The sequence below is a fragment of the Hibiscus syriacus genome, unplaced genomic scaffold, assembly GCF_006381635.1.
Source record: "Hibiscus syriacus cultivar Baekdansim isolate YM2019G1 unplaced genomic scaffold, ASM638163v2 tig00112498_pilon, whole genome shotgun sequence".
NCBI classification, from domain to species: domain Eukaryota; kingdom Viridiplantae; phylum Streptophyta; class Magnoliopsida; order Malvales; family Malvaceae; genus Hibiscus; species Hibiscus syriacus.
Window position 1 is genome coordinate 1350202 of NW_024063347.1, and position 18197 is coordinate 1368398.

Here is an 18197-nt window from a genome sequence, read left to right on the forward strand (position 1 = left end):
ATCTAAAGCACCATTCGAATTAATTCAGATCTCTCCAGCTGGAGCCTTTATGATACATCCTTAAAAAAACTACAACATCAACAGAAACTATGATTCCAGACTTTTGATTCCAAAACTACCATAAATCACAAAACATTCCAATATGCACTTAGCTGCGTTCTTCTTAGCAATTGCACTATATATCTAAAGTACAGATTAGTAAATGAAGACAAAAGCCATTAGTGTTGACAATGGCTCATACAGCGATCTCGTAAGCCTCGCTTTCTTCCATTAATTTCATATTAAAAAAACACTCAAGGTCTAAATCAAGCATTGAAAATAGTAATAGAAGAAATGTAAAATTCTTGGGGATTTGTTTTCATCTTAATTAACAAGTTGCATTGTCTAAGAACAAATTGAACATATCCCACTTTTGGCTCTTGAATCCGTGAGGTTTCGACAATAGGTTACAGTGTTTTTGCAGTACCCTGAATCATTAATTTCAGGAGAACAACATAAACGAAAAACGACAATGATTCAAAGTAGCAAACATTGGAAGAACATACCGTGCATATTTAAGGAACCACAGTAACCGAACTCAAACAGTAAATCCCCAGAAAAGTTTGCCCCCGTTTCCGGGCATACCCTCTCAACCCACTGACATTCGCAGTGATTCAATTGAAATACAACAACGATTCAAAGTAGTAAACAACGTAAGAACATGCTGAGCATCAATTTAAGGAACTGTGGTAAGCCGAGCTTCATAGGTAAATCCCCGGAAAAGCTCATCCCCATTTCCGGGCACCCCATCAATCCAGCGCCAGTTGCAGCAATCCCAAAGTGCCAGCCTCCCAACTTTCTTCCCGGAAAAGCAAATCCTATCCCCTCCTCCAAACACCTTAAATTTACTATCATGAAACCACCGGTGCATCGCCTCCGGCATCCTTGTTGCCTCTTCCCACTCCATTGTTTCCAGATCCAATCTCAATATCAATATCGTCAAACAAGATTGGTTAAAGGAATAACTCGATTTTAAACCGCCAACCATCAAGATCTTGTTCCCGTTACCAGGTATTAAACACGGTCTTTTCATTATATCGAAAATATCCCCCCATTCATGCCTTTCTAAACATTCCCAGTTATCGTTCATCACATTTAAATTTAAATTTAACAAATTTTTGACAGCGCAAGAGAATAATTTCCACTTACTTCTCCACGGAGATCCCACGTCGCATAGGGCGAAAACGGAGTTGGAAATCACGATTGGGCTTCGAGGTTTTGAAGGCAAATTCGAAGAGAATTTAAGCCATTGCTGGGTTTTCTGAGAAAAAGAGAAGTAAAGAGCAGCGAGTTCTGTTAAGACCATGACTCGGTTCCTTGAGTCAACTAGCACCGAGCCATGGCGTGACCAAGCAGAGCCGAGCTGGGGGAGGACTCTGTACTGACGAGTCAAGGGGTTACACACGATGAGCGACTTGTTGGAGTCGATTGAATCAGCCCAGAGGTAAACCAGACCGAGCGAAGACGCGACGGGGTGAGGAGATCGGAAGGGAAGGAAATCGAGACTGAATCGAAGCCATTGGTTCTGATCGGGATCGTAGACGTGGATGCAGGAATGGAGTGACAAGTGGCGGATGTGATGATTATGGTGGTGGTATGGGGGGCGGAGAACGAGGAGCTTGAGATGGGATACGCTGGAGATGAGGCGCACGAAAGACGGTGAGGTCAGGGTTTGGTTAAAGAGCTTGCAAACGGAGCGGCAGATCATGATTTCTCGAAGCGAGAGGGAAGAGAAGATCTGATGAAGAGTGTCCTCGGGGAGACGGCTGATCGGCGAGTCCATTTTCGTGGACGTAGAACAGAGAAGGAAAATAAGATGCGAAGCAGGGAATCACGGGATTTAAAATAAAAAAGGAGGAGACTTTGGGTTTGGGGTTGCGTAAAGAAACCGTGTTTTCTTTTCTGAAAGGCGGCAAATGAGTCTACGCCCTGTCACTTAGTCTCCTATACACCCGACCCGAAAACACATATATTGATAATTATTCACGGTAAAGTACATAAATAATTTTCTGATTAATTGTGTTATTTTGCTGAAGTTTCTACTATTGAAAGATAGAAATTAATTTTTGATATAAGATATTATTTTGTTAAATTTTTTTATTATTAAAAATTATAAAATAATTTTCGACTTTCATATTTTCTAAAATAATCATTTTTTTAAAAAATTTGACGGTCATCTGAGCTAGACGTTAACATTTTAATTGTGATATGATAAAATATGATTTCAGAATCATTTGAGTTGTATTTTATGGATCGTTTCTCCACATTACATCATCGGGTCAATGCTTAAAACATTATACCACCGAGTCAGTGCTTAAAAATAACAATGATGTCAATAGGCATCATTAAAATATGATTTTATCACATCTCAATCAACATGTTAACGTCTAGCTTATACGATCGTTAATTTTTAACATAAAATGACGAATTTAGAACAATTGAATAGTCCATGACTATTTTGTAACTTTTAATAGTCGAGAGACTCAACAAAATAATTCTCAATGGATCATTTTGTAACTTTTAATAGTTGGAGGACTCAATAATATAGCATCATATAGTCGAGAGACCATTTGTGTACTTTACCCAATTGTTGATAGAAATAAATATCTTTATACATTAATTTTAATTTGATATAGGGTAAACTACATATTTAGTCATTCAACTATCACTTTGATTCCGTTTTAGTTACTCAACTATTATTTTCTTCAAATTCATATCTAAAGTTATGTTTTGGTTCTATTTTGATCTCTCAAGGTTAAAAAATTAACGGTGATATTGACGTATCATCATTGAAAAAAAAGCATGTTGTCAATAGTTTTGTTTATTTTTTAATGGTATGTAACTAAAATAGAACTAAAACATAATATCAAGTATGATTTCGAAAGGAAATAATTGAATGACCAACAAAATTAAAATAATAGTTGAGTGACTAAGTGCGTAGATAGTGATCAAACACTCGATCATATATTAACTTATTAAGAAACAATGTAAATAACTACCATAGCACACCTCGTACTTATATTGGTGTCAGGGTCGTGACTAGGTTGTCGGGGGTCCTGTGCAAATTCTTATAAAGGGGTCCCTATTTTCTAGATATATTCGATTTCTGGACCCCTATTTTTATGCTTCTTAATGGCAATAATTGGTATATATACTCGATTTCGGAGTTTATATTTTTATGTTTCTTAATAGCAACAACTAATAGATATACTCGATTTCGGGGGCCCTGTTTTTATGCTTATTAATGGCAACAACAGATAGATATACTCGATTTCGAGGCCTGAGGGCCCTGAGCGGTCGCCCACCCTCGCACACCCTCAGCCACACCCCTGATTGGTATTATAAATTTTGATCCGATATAATTATGCACTTAATAGTTTTTAATAATAAACATTTATTTTAATTTTTTTTTAATAAAAAGAAGAGAAAAACTATTATAGCTACAGCTTTAAGACACTAAGAATCTTTTCCAGCCTGCTTATCGGCCCTGTATAAGCTCTCTTACTTCAATCGGTGGTGCCTAGGCAATCTCTACACCAAGTGGTAGTTGCCATGCTCGCTTTGCCATATTATCGGCTACTTTGTTCCCGGATATGTCTAAATTTCAAGCTCCATTGTTGTCTGAGAAATTCAACAACGTGAGGGACAAGTGGAGATACAGAACCCATCTCCTTTCCTTGCTCCATAAAGCGCCAGACCTCTTTATTATCAACTTCGACTGTAATCCGCCCCAACTTCATATCCCAGGCTAGTCTTAATCCTTCCGGCACACTCCATAGTTCCGCATTCAACACCGAACAGATATAATATTATTATGTATATTTACAGATATAATCACAAATTGATGTTATGTTGGTAATAATAATTTTAAAATTTAAACTATATCTAAGTTCCAATATACAATTAAGAGAAACTAAAAAAAATGTATTTCATAGCTTTCAAATCTTTACAACATCAATTGCCAGAGTGTTTGAGTTTTTATTGTCAAATGATTGAGAATTTTTATAATATATATTAACTTGTAATCCTACTAGATTAATATATAAAAAAACATGTATTTCATAACCTCCAAATCTTTAAATTAAAACACTATATATTTAAACATATTTTAAATGAAAAAAATACAATTTGACTCTTAAGTTTTATGATTTTATTCTGATTTGCCTGAAAAAAATTATAGATTCGTCCATAATTTGAAAAAGGATATGTCATTATTTCATAAATTCACCAGCTCTTCAATACTTCAACCGCCATCCTTCATTGATTTGAAAAAGGATTCCTGATCCTTGTCTAATATCTGTCAATACAAGCAGAATGTTTTTGTGGGTTGAAATCAAGAAAGAAGTTAAATAAGAAATACAAACCAAATAATTTATATTAAAAATTTAAGATATGAGATTAAAAAATTAATAAAAGAGTAACTAAACTATGAAAATTTAATTTTTTTAAAGGATGTCACCACACAGCACCAAAAAATCTATGGGTTTTTTTTTCCATAAATATAATTCATTTAAAAATTATTTCCCGACACTCATTTTTTATTATTTTTCCGATTGACATCCTTAAGAGAAATTAAAGGAGGGGCTAAACATATTAAATATATATATATATTCAAAAAGAGTGCATGTTAAAAAGCACGAGTACAAATACAAAAAATTAAATATTTACAATGCTGTATTTAAACAATTGGAAATTCACATATCTAAATAAAAATCACAAGAATTTTTTTTTTACAAATTGTATCGTGGTGAATCACTTTTCTTTTTACCTTTGAATATTACGTTTGAATAAACTGAATTTATTTCATACTTGGGTGAGATTCATCCGCTTTTATCCGTATTTAATCTGTTTTAATCATGTTCATAATTTCTACTGTTATTATAACTATTATGTTAGTTGTATATTCAGATATTTTGAGGGCAGATTTATAGGCCATTTTTTTAATCTCGTTATCCATTATGTGTTGGAGGATCTTGTCTATAAATACCTAACACTTTCAGTATTTTCAAGCATTTTTAAATCACTTCTCTAAGTTTTTCATTCACTCAGAGTTTTGTTTTTCCCAATTCTGTTAAGAAGAGTAGTACCACATAGTCCAATTCAATCTTCATGTGTACAAACTTTAGAAATAATGTATTAACTTGGAGAAGCATTGTTCAGCGAAATGATTATATCAATTGAAATTAATTTATTTTTAAGATAGTGTATAAATTCTTATATATGATTTTTATTTTTAATTGTCATGTAAATACTAACCTCATTTTATAATTATTTTACTATTATTTTGATTTTTTCTCCCTTCACTTTAATATATGTATGTGTTACGGCCACGTAAATAAAAGATGTGTCCTACAAAATATTTTCAAAAGCCTTTCTTTTCTCACTTCAACTTAATAATTTAAAATGAGTATTATTTTTATATTAAACCTCAATACATTTTTAAGTGTTTAAATTATATCTCAAATGAATTTTTTTTTGTCTAAAGACTTTTTTTGTTAAAAATAAGTGATTAACGTTTTCTCCGTTATACTATTTGGTGACTACCATTATATTTTTTATTTTTTTTATAATAAAAATATTATATTTTAAAGAAAAAATTAAAAAAAAAAAGTACCACCGGCCTGGTAATTCTATTTTTTTTTAAAAAAAGTAAAAAAATATATTATATTTACAAAAAAATCTTATTTTTCTAAAATTAAAAAACTCCAAATCCCTAAAAATCTCAAATCTCAAATCCTAACCATAACCCTAACCTCCTTTACCAACCACGACCGCCATCGACGCCGCCGCCCTTGACATATCTCTGGTCGGAAGTCGTCTCCCTTGTCGTCGTGCACGTCGTTGGATCGCTTAGGTGCCGCGAATTTAGGGTGTGAGTCATTGGATTGCGATTTTGCCGTTTCTTTCATTGATGAAAATGTAGCATGCACATGACGATCTTTAATTCGATGCCATTAAGAACGTGCACATGTAGCTGCGCTTTCATCTTTCATGAGGTTTGCTACTGAGGTATTAAACAGTAGTAAGAAGCTCGGAAGGTTATTATTCAAAAGCTGTTATTTCCTTGCATTGTTAACAGTTACTGAAGAACCTGACACTAATTTTTTAACGGGGAAAAGCCATCATGTGTTTTCTATCAATCTGGTAAAGCTTTTTTCTTTTTTAACAACAATCTGATAAAGTATTATTACTCTTCACCATAATGGATATATGATATGAACTTAAAATTTTTGTTGCAGAGATTACTGCTAGTAATTATTTGTAGCTTAAAGGACTTATACATGAATAATTGGATTTAAGATCACCTCCCACTGTCCCTCACCCTTTATCTCCTTCAAATGAAGAATTTTGAGAATCGCTAATATTTTTTTGTTGGTTTTGCTTTGTGCCATTTGTGCTTGCTAAATTAATTTTGAAGTATTCTAGTGAATGTTAATGAACACAAAGTAGTAGTATTCTTCGGGTTTTATGCAAGCAAACTGGTGTTTCATTTCATGTTCAAATTGGCATGGCCAACATGCGACGGATCCCTTTGAACGGAGAATTTTGAGAACCGTAATATTATGGTTGTCAAATTTAGTTTAGTGCCATCTGTACTTGATACGTTGGTTTTGGTGGAGTATTCTAAAGAACGTTAATGAACATGAAGTATTAAGTTTTTGTGCATGCAAATGTTGGTGAATGTTCATATTCATGTTCATGGCATCATCCGCTGCCAAGTTGTAGGTGATACGTTGTTTTCTTGACCATTTATATTTGGTGCCGTTTGTGCTTGCTAAATAAGTTATTAAGAGGTTAATGAAGTATTCTAATCATGGCATCACATCAGACGTGGGAAGGATTGAAGGACTCAAATCTTGAACTGTAAGTAGGAATATGTTGTGACTGCTACATTTGTTAAACATGACAAAAGCCCTAGCAGCGAAACACCCTACCTCAGTCTCCTGGGAATATGGGGTGAAAGAAATATGCTTTCGGAGAAAAAAATATATATTCTGCAAGAAAAATAAGCTATAAGGTAGCCTTTTACATTTTTCTTTTGGATAACCTACTTTTTTAGATGGATAATAAGGTATACATATTGTGAACTTTCGTTGGTCTCACATTCTTGCTATCAAGCCTATTTTGATGTACCAGAAATATACTCCTCCAATCTTATTAAAATTAAAATTTTATAACTTTTAATTTCTTATTATTTAAAATTTTATTATTAATAAAAATATGATTTTTTTAAAATTCTTCAATCGAATAATAATTTAAATATATTTTTTAAAATTTAATTATTTAAAATAAATAATAGTCAAAATTAAGAAAATTAACTACCAAAAAATTGATGAAACCTTAGTGGGTCAGAAAGAGTAATAAGCGTAACATAAACAGGAAGAGTACAAGTAGCAAGAAAAAAACACATTAATTTTCATTCACTGTTGAATATTTTTTTAAATAATTCGTTTCTACAAAATTATTTTTTGGAAACTAGTCTCGAGAGTTCATAATTAAACCAGGCAACTACATCAATTGTATAATGTTTCAAACCCTAAATCGCTTCAGGTTACTATACTTCCAAGCTGAAGTCTGAAGATGCTTGTCCAGACTACTGGTCGTCTTACAAATGCAGAAAATGAACAACGAGGGAATTCACCCAAAAAAATCCAAAATTTATTTGAGGCTTCCAATTCAACCTAGACCGACCCAGTCCCCGAAACCGACCTCATAAGTGGATTGTTATGAGCGGGTTGCACATTCACTGGGGAGTTGAACATGACATTTGGAGGAGTTGACGTGGATGCTTGCATGGCTGTAAGGGGCATCCACGGATCCATCGGAAACATTGGTTGGCGTTGCATGAATGGCATCTGAGGATGTAATGGTTGGTTGGTGGCATATCCGGCAATGCTCGATGGGGAAGGTGAGGCTGATATTACCTGTTGCCTGTTGTTGATGTTATTGTTAACCATGGGAGAAGAAATCCCAGGTAGACTCATTTGTGAAGTGACTCCAGCAGGTCCAAATTGGGCCGATATAAAGCGAACCCTCTCAGCAAACCTTTGCCTCGTTTTCTCCACTTGTTCACATTCTTTCATGAGTAACGTTTCGACTTCCTCAAACTGCTTCAGCTTCAGCTCTAATCTCTTCAACTGAGATACAGATTGAAAACAAGTTTATCTACAATCTATAATACAGACGAAAGGGAAGACAAAACAGAACATAGCGGAATTTCTGAGCATGAAATTTTGAAGGAAGCATAAATGAAACACGCATTTCACAAGATTTATAGAAATGAAGTCCCAGCTAGGGACTCAGGACTCCAGTATCCAATGCTACCTGGACCAGGGGTATGTGTTCGACATGGATATGATAAATTTTATTTTTCTAAGTTTTTCTCTATGTTTGGAGGATCATTCAACATAGTCCCATAACCATGTTTGAAAATGCATCAGATATAGGTGTTGGACACAAGCAGCTTTAAGGAAAATGAAGAGTCACAATAAGCCGGTAACATAACCAATATACATGAGTGTAACAGATATGTGAATCAAATCAAGAACCAAACAAGGAAGTAACTTCAACTTAGAAGCTGCTCCATAGAAGATTGAAGGTCAAGAACGATATAAAACACATCCTAGAAACATATCTCGACAAGTATCAAACATCGCAATGAATCCTTGGAATTTAAGATATCTCTAAGGATGAGTTTATAGTTTCAAAAGCAAATATGTGCACCATTGGCTTTTTTCTTCTTCCACTTTCTACGTTAAATAGCAAAGGTATGCAAGTTAATGCAACAGTATAAGTCCTTTATTCCTGGTTTCAAATCTTTAAAGGAGGTCGAACTCACATTGGCCAATAATTGCTGATAGTTATTACCAGGAATATATGTCTGAAAAAGCAGACACACGCAAAAAAGAAAAGAAAAATACCTGATTATTAATGATATTAGCTGATAACCTTTGAATTTCTCGTTCCTCATGATCTGCAAAAAGTTTTGCCTTCATAGCTGCAGCTGCTAAGCCAGATTTGGCAGCAGCTTTAACTTTTTCAGCAGATAGTGAATGAACCTCGGCCTTGTTTTGACCAAATGAACCTTGTATTTCTGAGTTCTCAATTTAAAATACACAACACTAATATGGGAGAATGAAAGGAACTAAAACTATAGTGAAATTAGTATACGTTAAATTTATGGCCTACCTTTTTGATGAATGGAACCATGAAAACTACCTTCTCCACCATGTACACTCTCCGTTTTCATCCTTCACAGTTCAAAATGGATAATAATTAGCAAATTATTCAATCCCATCAAAGCAATAAAATGCTCAAATATTCAATTCAAATAATAATCTTCATGAGTTGGATAGAAGCCACGATGTGTGCAAAAAAGTGATACTAAACAGGAACCGCATAATAATAACATTGAACATTTTTATTTTATTTTTTGGAATCACAAGGTTATGCACTAACCTATTACCATGTCCAGAACCTTCCTTATGTTCATCTTCAGCCAATGCTGCCAAGGATGCATGGGCACAAGCAGCAGCAACTCTTGGTCCAACAGCAGACGCCAAAAATGCAACCTAGAATATTCTCCACTAGTTAGACTCAGGTATGAAAAAAAAGTTAGCTATATTATAAGATCAATCTTTGACTAAAATTTCATCACAAATCTCTGGGGGGAGAGTTTAGCTCTTGCATTTTTTAAGAAGCAATTTTCAAAAAAAAAAAAAATGCACAATTTGGGTCCATCTTTGCGGTACCAGAAGATCCATCTTTGCATTTTCATCACAATCTCATTATTGTTGAAATTGAAATTTTAAAAATAAAGGTCCCTAATTGGTGACAATTTGAAGAAGCAATCAACCCTCAACAACTTTTTTTTGGATCCATTTACATTTTTCTGATCCCTACTGCCTTTGCAATAAAGAAATAATACTTAAGCGTGTCTTTGACATGAGGCCAAAGAAATTCCACAATTTGTCCGACCAAAAAGATAAAAGGCAATTCCAATATTAGAAGAGTTTCCATCTTCCCTATTTTTCTAGTGCCAAATATGGTTACTACAATACCAGAAAATTACATGAAAATGTCATGATTTAATGAACTTAAAATTGAGAGCATTACAAGATAATAAACAATAACTGATGCAATTCTCACACTCCAAAATGATATATTCACAATTACAAATCTTAAATGACTAATAAAAGGTTTAGAGTGATGAGGTGTTTGAAAAAAGTAGTAGTGTACCATAGCCATAACTGGATTCCCAAAATTAGCAAAAGGAAACTTGCTTTCAGAATCTGCATCTTGAAGGCTGGGTCCTGAAAAGAAGGGCAAAACTTAGATTAAAGGTTTACATGCATAGCATCTTATTTTCTTAATTTCCATGGCAGGTAGAGACACTAGATAAACAAAAAACCTGGTAGACTCCCATTCATGTTTGAGTGCAATCTTTGGCTGTCTCCATTTGAAACAATGGTTGACTTGGGCATGCTTGGAACTTCCAAATTTTCCAACAGGCCATCCTCCATGGGTAGACGTAGAAAATGAAGTATGCATTGTGCTTTAGACTTAGTGCCGACATGCTCTGCTATTTCATTCCAGTTCTCATTGTAAATTTCCATTGCCTCAAGCAACAGTAATGTTTCCTGATCAGTCCAACTATCTCCATCTAGGTCCCAGTAATCTTTTGTTGAATCTACCCTAGCAAAATCTATACTTGAATGGCCAGAAACAAATCTCCCATCATGGAAGCAATTAGAGCACAACAGAGCATCAAACTGTCAATAAGACAAAATAGAAACAAATGATTATCATTAATACCAAGATTTAGAAATATTTACAAATTCTTCCATCAGTCTATTTTTCATGTACAAACGTGACATTTCAGAGTCCAGGAGCAGCGCTCGGCTCCACTACAAGTGCTTATCCAATGTAGTTCTTATTGCACTGGAAACAAAATCAATGTTCACCTCATGATTCCATCTTCTGAATATTTTAAAACAAGTATTTATTAAGATATTGTCCAACTAATTTTCATAATTTGAATGTCTTACTTTATCCCTTATCACCATTATCAGTTATTACATCCAAAATACACCCCAAAGAAACCTAAACCACTTACTTGAAACAGTTAATTGATGCTCAGAAAAACCAAACTGAATCGAATCGAATCAAGACAATCCTTCAAGTCTGCTTTCTAAACCACATCTAATAGTTCATAGTTGCTAAAAGTGCAAGCTTTAGCAAGAAAATTTCTTTTCTACAAATGAAGATAGAAATTGACTTGGCCTTTCTTGACCATCAATATCAAATAAAAAACCACCAAGCACTCTTACCACAAAAGAAATATACTCTCAACAAGATAGATTAAAGTACATACTTCCTTTCTGTTGATGAATATAATCAGATAGGAAAGAGATTTGGAAAATCCAAGTATAGATCCCAATTCTTCTAACTTTATGGAACTGCATCTAGAGATGCTATCACTAAGTTATTTACAAAACTGTAGCTATAGCAATTTCCAATAGAAAAATTCCCAAAAACTGAAGTATTAAAGTTTTATCAGATAATTAACATTTTGGACATTATTTGCATGTACCACTGATTTTTAATAGGTATGTATTGTTAGATAAAACTCAAAATGACAACAATTGAGCCTGATCTCAGAGATTCATGTGAGCTAGGCAGTCAACATGCAGATATATTGAAGCCTTAAAGGGTTTTCTCTGTGAAAATCTAGAAGGGGATTATTTTTTCCCCAAAACCAGTAAGAAGGCCAGTAACTACATACCAGGAGCCTATTCCTTCATATATGTTAATTCTGAGTTTATTTCATATCAAACATGCTCACTTTTTTTGTTATATTAAATGGTCCTTATTCAATTTGTTTTCAGCAGTTCACTAAATTTTTAAGGTAAAAGTTATAGATATGCAGGAAGATATTTGTTGGATGAACAATGGGAAGAAGGGGGATCGTTAAGGCTCAGCTTAAAAATAAGAAAGATTAACGGCGAAAAAAATCACATACATCCTTCTGCGACTGATAATATGATGTGGGAACAGGCTGAGAACATGAAGTGCAATTGTTTTCATATATGCACTCTCGTATTCTGCTGTCCAAGTCATAGAAATCATCACGACATGGCAATGATGAATAAACATCAGCTGCCTTGAGCCTACATTTTGGTTTGTCGAATTTGATCAAGCTATCAATAGACTTTAATGCAGCTGATGGCACATGAATCTCACCATTTGGTTCCTCCCTTAAGTAGGACTCAGCATTCCATGGCTCATGGCATGGTGCAGCTGCACAATAATTAATAATTCCCCAATGATCAAGAAACCGAACAATTCGAGCTAAATCCTCATCACTGATTCCGTATATCAACCCCTGGCAATCAGAAACTGTAATTCTCTTCTCTGGATTGTCCATATACTTGGCAACAATGCGGTTTCTACATTCCATATATTTTTCTGGCATGTGTTCGGGTGAATTTCCAGAGAAAAAATGTGGCACAACTTGTCTTTCTAGTCGATGCACTGTGGATGGTGAAAACCACTCTGCTCACAAGGGAATCCCACAAACATAACCAAATATTAATACACAAGTAAGAAGAAAAATGAGTGCAGATAAAGACAGGGTGCAAGATAAGGTCAGCGCAGAACAAAAATGAAATTGAGGTGTGATATCTTGTCCATACTCTTTAAACAATAGGCATAGCGTGAAACTCATGTCAAGTAAATAGAATGAACCCAAGTGCAATTTGCTTAACTTCTACTCTAGTTTGGATTGCATTTCTCATCCGAATAGAGTCCAATTAAAATCAAGTAAAATAAAAATTAGTATAAAGTTCCCCAAATAAATACAGAAAGGTACATAAGAATACATGTTCCCAGTCCCAACAGATCACCAGTGCATCTTAACATACAAGGTAGCAAATAAAACATATAGTACACGAAACATAAAAAGGGTAAGTTCAGCATTTGACAACAGTCAAAATTTTCAGACTCTTAAATCCTACTAATAGCAACAGGTTTTGAAGAGACTATTCCCATGTAACACTAAGCACTACGGGGTAAAAGCTCAAATTTTAAGAAAACATCATAGAAATGTCTAAATGTAACCTAAAAAATAAGCATAAACAAGCACAATCTAGCTATATTTTTCATCAAACCCTCAAGAAAATTAAACCAGGAGTTTCCTTGGAAACCCGATAGTCATCTACAGATTATTGTTTTTCTTTTTCCCTTTTTTCCCTAATTAGACTTGGAATCGAAAGAAAGAAAGGAACAGAACCTGAATGCATTGGCATGACATGAACCCTACTCCCAAACCTCTTAACAACGCCACGCCCTTCCATTATTGGAGGAGGTGTAATCACATACTTCTCCGGTTCAACAATGGGAGCTTCAGTTGAAACCGCCTGTAACTGCCCGTAAGAAACATTCTCCAAAACCGCCAAAGCCACCTGCTGGTGGGCCTTGCTATCCCCAACCATACCCGCCCGTTCAGCCGCAACGATCGCCATTACAGAAACGTGAGGACGGTTCACAGTTCGCTTCACCACGGCGGGGAACTCCGAGACGCGAACTCCACCTTCAGCCAAAACCTCACTGTCTCCGGACCTCGCCAAAGACGGATCCGCAACTCCTCCACCGGTATCTTCGCCGGAGTTGTTATCCCGGTGATTATCGATATCATCGTCATTGTTATTTTCTTCTTCTGCATCATCTTCATGAACAACATCGTTTTCTTCTTGGAGATGTTTGGGCCTTCGGTCTCGCTTCCGTCGTTTACATCGTCCTCGACCATCTGTTGAAATGGAAATTATATTAATTAAGTTTCAATTGCAGAAAAAAAAAGGTTTTTTGGGGGGTGAAACTGAATTGAAGAGTTAAAGGAGAGAGATTGCCTGAAGGAGAAGAAGCTGGCATTGGATTTGAATTATCGCAAGAGGGAATTTAGAGAGAGAGAGAGAGAGAAACGCGGAGAAATTGTGGGGTTTTATTGTCGGAAAGGAAGAGAAATTGGAATTTCAGGAAGAGGAAAGGGCAGATAAAACAGTGAGTGACTCACTGAGCAAAAACGAACCATTTAATAATTACCCGAGAATAAGGATTTGTATTCTGGGTAAACTAATGTATAGTCATTAAATTATAGGAGAAATTTTATTTTGATTATTGAACTAAAATTTATTAACGTTATAATTAAATAAATTTATATAATTATTTATTCTATCTTACTTGTATTATTTTTATTTATTTAATAAAAGAATCTGCCCCATCCATCACTGTCTGTTTATGACTAGCACACTCATTATATGGCTGACAAAAGAAAAAAACTGAATAAAACATTTGTTTAGAAAATTATTTGAGGGTAGTTTTCTTATATAAAATACATAAATATTTTTAAGGTTAAAATTATTTAAATATACTTAAATTTATATCATAATTTTGTAAGTTTTGTAATAAAATTTAATAATTAAGTTTTTAATTTCAAACAAAAACTCGAGACATCAATTTAATAAAGTATTGTTTTATCTTATTCTTAGGTTAATACATATTTTGCTCTAAACTTATCCTTATGGTTCTAATTGACCCCTAAGCTTTCCTTTAAACCCGTTTGACCCTTAAATCTGGCCTTAGATATAATTAAGTTGATCTTTTTACTCATTTAACCCTTTGAATTTAACTTTATATACTTATTAATATCTGAATTTAAAAATCATATAAATTAATAAAAAGTTATTTTTATTAAATGTATCTATGTCTAATCAATAAATGTGATGTCTTTAAAAATAGTTCTCTACATCAATTGATAGAATTTTAATATAAATAAATTTTATATTAACGTATGTATGATTTTCAAGTTCATGTATAGAGTCATATTTATTTTTCTTGTTGTAGTATTTGAGTAATCATGAGGCTTTTAATCGTAAAAGAAATGAAAGTAACTTTCCCTTGGCAAAGATAAGCATTGCTATTCAAATCTCTTTAGGGGCTGTTTAGTTTAAGGAATGTGAGATTCTTAAGGAATGGAATTCACATTCTCATGTTTGGTTGGCCGAGAATCTCATTCCCGATAATGTTTTATTACCAATAGTAGATTTTTTGGGTATATTACTAGGAATGTCATTACCTCCATTTCCTTAGGTATTGTTAGATTACTGGTGTTTTGGACTAAAATACCCTTAATTTTTTTTTCAAAAATATCATTCTTCTGTCATTGAATAATAAAAATTCTACGAATGTTAAATTACAAATTCATCCTTAAACTATTTTAATTTATAAAAAAAAAAAAATCTATAATTAAAATTTTATAATGCTGATGATGTTTCAGTTGCCATTTTTGCTTTCTTCCGAATGCAGGGAGCTCGCAAAAGATTTTGTTGTAGCTGGCACTGCCTCAGAGTCTCTTTATGGTGCCTGTGAGTCAATGTTCAAGGAGGACATGGTTTGTCTTTTCATTTATTTTCCTATTCTCAAATTGGAACACTTCCACAGTAGTGATGAAACCTTTTAAGAAGCATAAAATTGGTTCCTTATGTGCTTGTAACCAAAAAGCTTAGAAAGGGTTCCCATTTTTGGAGTATATAAGGGTTAGAGTTTACTTAGTCATGTTAAAAGTATCACGGTTGTTGGCTATTAAATTAGTTATTCATGCCATGAATATGGTTTGTGCTTTATTAGCTCATTTTCGTCCCATTCAGGAACCTGAGGAATTGTTTGAAACGGTTTCACAATCTCTCCTTTCATCAGTAGATCGTGACTGTCTAGTGGTTTGGGGAGGACATGTATATGTTGTGTAAGCATTACCTACTTTCATATATATATGTTCTTGTTAGTAATTTTTTCCTAGGGTCATATTTGTTATAGGGCTTGCCTAAGAGAATCTTGTTATTGCTGTTATCAATTTTACTTGTTTGCACCAATACTAGAGGTTTCCATGGACTGGGTCAGGCCTATAAATGGCATCAACACCATAAATGTTTGCCTGGCCTCAAATATGGACCTCAAATTTCGCCCCAATTTCCCATGAAAATGGCTAATCGAAGCCTATTTAGGCCCGCCCATTTCCCCCTATTTTTCCAAACGACCCGATGGGCAAGTCTTAACCAATTTCAAACATGCGAAGATTAAATACTCAGTTGTATGGTACGACTAAATTGCGATTTTAATTGTCAAGTCTGTGATACAAAGCCTATCTAGATATTTTAACCCATTAAGATTTGGTTGTTCCTTTGAATGTTGATATATTGATATGTCTTGTTAGGGTTGTAAATGAGTTGAGCCGAGTTAAAATATTGATGATTCAACTTGAAAAGTTTAAAGTTGAGTTCGACTTGAAAACTCGAGAGCTTGAAATTGTCAAACTCGACTCAAACTCGAAATCAAAATTTGAAGCTTGACTCGATCCGAAACCTCGCGAGCTTAAACTTTTCAAGCTTAACTTAAAATAAAAAAATTGAAGTTTAATTCGAGCTCAAAAAAATTTGAACTCGAAACATTCTCAAAGCTCGATTGAAGTTTAAACTTGAGTTTGAACGTAAACCTAAGTACATGAAAGTATTGTATTGTATTTTTTTTAACAAAAAAAAAAGACAACAACATATAAATGTGTAATATTATTAATAATGTAATAAATTATTTTTCCAATTAATTGTGAGTTTTTTTGAGTCGGTTATGAAGTTGCTTGTTTTGACTCATTTAGAATTTGAGTTGGAGTCCGAGTAGAGTCCATTTGATTCGAGTGTTGATCGAACTCTGATCAAGTTGAATTTGAGTAATTCGTGATCTATCTCGTCGCATTTACAACCTTAGTTTGGATAGTGAATATCCTGTAATAATTATTGTAGAGATAATTGGTGGCATTGTAATTGTATTTGATATATAAATTGGCGGCACGCCTACAGAAGTGAAGGAAAGAATCTTGAAGGGAAGGATGGATTGAACGAAGCCAAGTGATTCTCAAGATTCTTGATTTCCAGACTTTTAAACTCAGTTTATTTTTCATTTGCTAGCGTTCCAGTCCGATGTTATAGTGATGTAAAATTCTGGAAATTTTGATATACTAATGCACTCTTTGGTGGCTGGAATGGCCATTCCGTTGGCCCTCCATTTTATCCTGATCGAACACATGTTTACTTGTATCTGGTTGGTAGACATTGAGATTTGTTGGCTGGCAGCACCAACCCAAAGCTCCCGTGAATTGAAAAATCAATGATATTCCAAGTAAGAAAGGAAAAAAAGGACCAAATCGAAAATGATACTTCATCAATTTATTAATTTTTTCTATATTATTTAATGGTTGTTTTTTAATATATAAATATTAATACCTTGTTGAATTGACCTTTGGAGGCGCATGAAAGAAACGGTGTAGTAAACTTTTGGGAATACGTTTGTGATGCATCCCGAGAGGCAAACCAAATAGCAGAGTTGACGGCGAAGTATCCAGTTAATATAGGAGGCAACTTTGTTATGTTCAGCAAACCTGCCGAATCTGGAGCTTGGAATTTGCGTGGACGTGTGTGAATGTGTTAGGTATATTAAAGTATCAGAAAATTGATTAATGTAACACCGTGATATAAATTTAATTTAAAACTTGAATTATGAGTGCTAACAATTGAGGTCCATTCAAACCAACCAACCACATTGGTTTCCCACTTTCGAGTCATGACATTTTGTATATTGGGTAAACAACATCGTTAGATACTATTTTTTAATTTTTTGTATCGGTTTGGTCATAGAACTGAGATTTGCCATTCTAATGCTTCATTTCTTCCTATGATATCCATCAAGTCTGGTTTTAAAGTATGTTATTCATCTTTTTTTAAATAACAATTTTTATTATTCAGATTTTCAAACTAACACTCAAACCTCTCAAAATTGAGAGAGCCTTTAAACCTTACAAGTGTTTAATTTTGTGTTATAGAGGTTTTAGAAGAAGAAAAATTGATAATGTGGTAGCTGACAATGAGATGGGTATTTGAACGTCTAGGATGAATGGATGATTGGAAAAGATGTCAAAAATGATGATTTTTTATTGCTATTGAAAAATCCTAGTTACGATGAAAGAGATGATATAAAATTAAATAAAACATTTTTTAGTTTCTACATCAACACATATCAATGCTAAACTGTCACATCATTTGATTGTTTATAAT

The 18197-nt window shown here is 34.0% G+C and overlaps 3 protein-coding genes across 4 annotated transcripts; 1 reads left to right on the top strand and 2 right to left on the bottom strand.

Moving 5' to 3' along the window:
- Nucleotides 1–244: 244 nt before the first annotated feature.
- Nucleotides 245–1984, bottom strand: LOC120180555 (SKP1-interacting partner 15-like). The gene has a single exon (XM_039185869.1). It carries the CDS (start codon nt 1820–1822, stop codon nt 716–718), a length of 1107 nt encoding a protein of 368 aa, XP_039041800.1. The 5' UTR covers nt 1823–1984; the 3' UTR covers nt 245–715.
- A 5549-nt stretch (nt 1985–7533) lies between these two features.
- On the bottom strand, nt 7534–14098 carry LOC120180554 (SWI/SNF complex subunit SWI3C-like). 2 transcript variants are annotated; one of them, XM_039185867.1, is made up of 9 exons: nt 13947–14098; nt 13331–13846; nt 12062–12594; nt 10451–10811; nt 10279–10352; nt 9499–9611; nt 9229–9290; nt 8961–9142; nt 7534–8177 (listed from the first exon to the last, which is right to left on the bottom strand). In XM_039185867.1, exons 1-9 carry the CDS (start codon nt 13966–13968, stop codon nt 7722–7724), a joined length of 2319 nt encoding a protein of 772 aa, XP_039041798.1. In that variant the 5' UTR covers nt 13969–14098; the 3' UTR covers nt 7534–7721. The 2 variants fall into 2 exon arrangements, with proteins under 2 accessions (XP_039041798.1, XP_039041799.1); XM_039185868.1 differs by having other exon boundaries at nt 8087–8494; nt 8943–9142.
- A 1262-nt stretch (nt 14099–15360) lies between these two features.
- Nucleotides 15361–17105, top strand: LOC120180523 (proteasome subunit beta type-3-A-like). Its single transcript, XM_039185837.1, has 3 exons — nt 15361–15487; nt 15744–15838; nt 16936–17105. Exons 1-3 carry the CDS (start codon nt 15362–15364, stop codon nt 16982–16984), a joined length of 270 nt encoding a protein of 89 aa, XP_039041768.1. The 5' UTR covers nt 15361; the 3' UTR covers nt 16985–17105.
- Nucleotides 17106–18197: the final 1092 nt, after the last annotated feature.

Excerpts from the sequence above, each read along its gene's own strand:
- LOC120180555 (XM_039185869.1), bottom strand. The coding sequence starts at position 1,822 with ATGGACTCGCCGATCAGCCGTCTCCCCGAGGACACTCTTCATCAGATC.
- LOC120180554 (XM_039185867.1), bottom strand. The coding sequence starts at position 13,968 with ATGCCAGCTTCTTCTCCTTCAG. Across the intron at positions 9,612-10,278 it reads GGAATCCAGTTATGGCTATG|GTTGCATTTTTGGCGTCTGC; the intron begins GTACACTACTAC and ends AGAATATTCTAG. Across the intron at positions 9,143-9,228 it reads TGGTTCCATTCATCAAAAAG|AGAACTCAGAAATACAAGGT; the intron begins GTAGGCCATAAA and ends TATTTTAAATTG.
- LOC120180523 (XM_039185837.1), top strand. The coding sequence starts at position 15,362 with ATGATGTTTCAGTTGCCATTTTTGCTTTCTTCCGAATGCAGGGAGCTC. Across the intron at positions 15,488-15,743 it reads CAATGTTCAAGGAGGACATG|GAACCTGAGGAATTGTTTGA; the intron begins GTTTGTCTTTTC and ends CGTCCCATTCAG. Across the intron at positions 15,839-16,935 it reads GGAGGACATGTATATGTTGT|CACGCCTACAGAAGTGAAGG; the intron begins GTAAGCATTACC and ends ATAAATTGGCGG.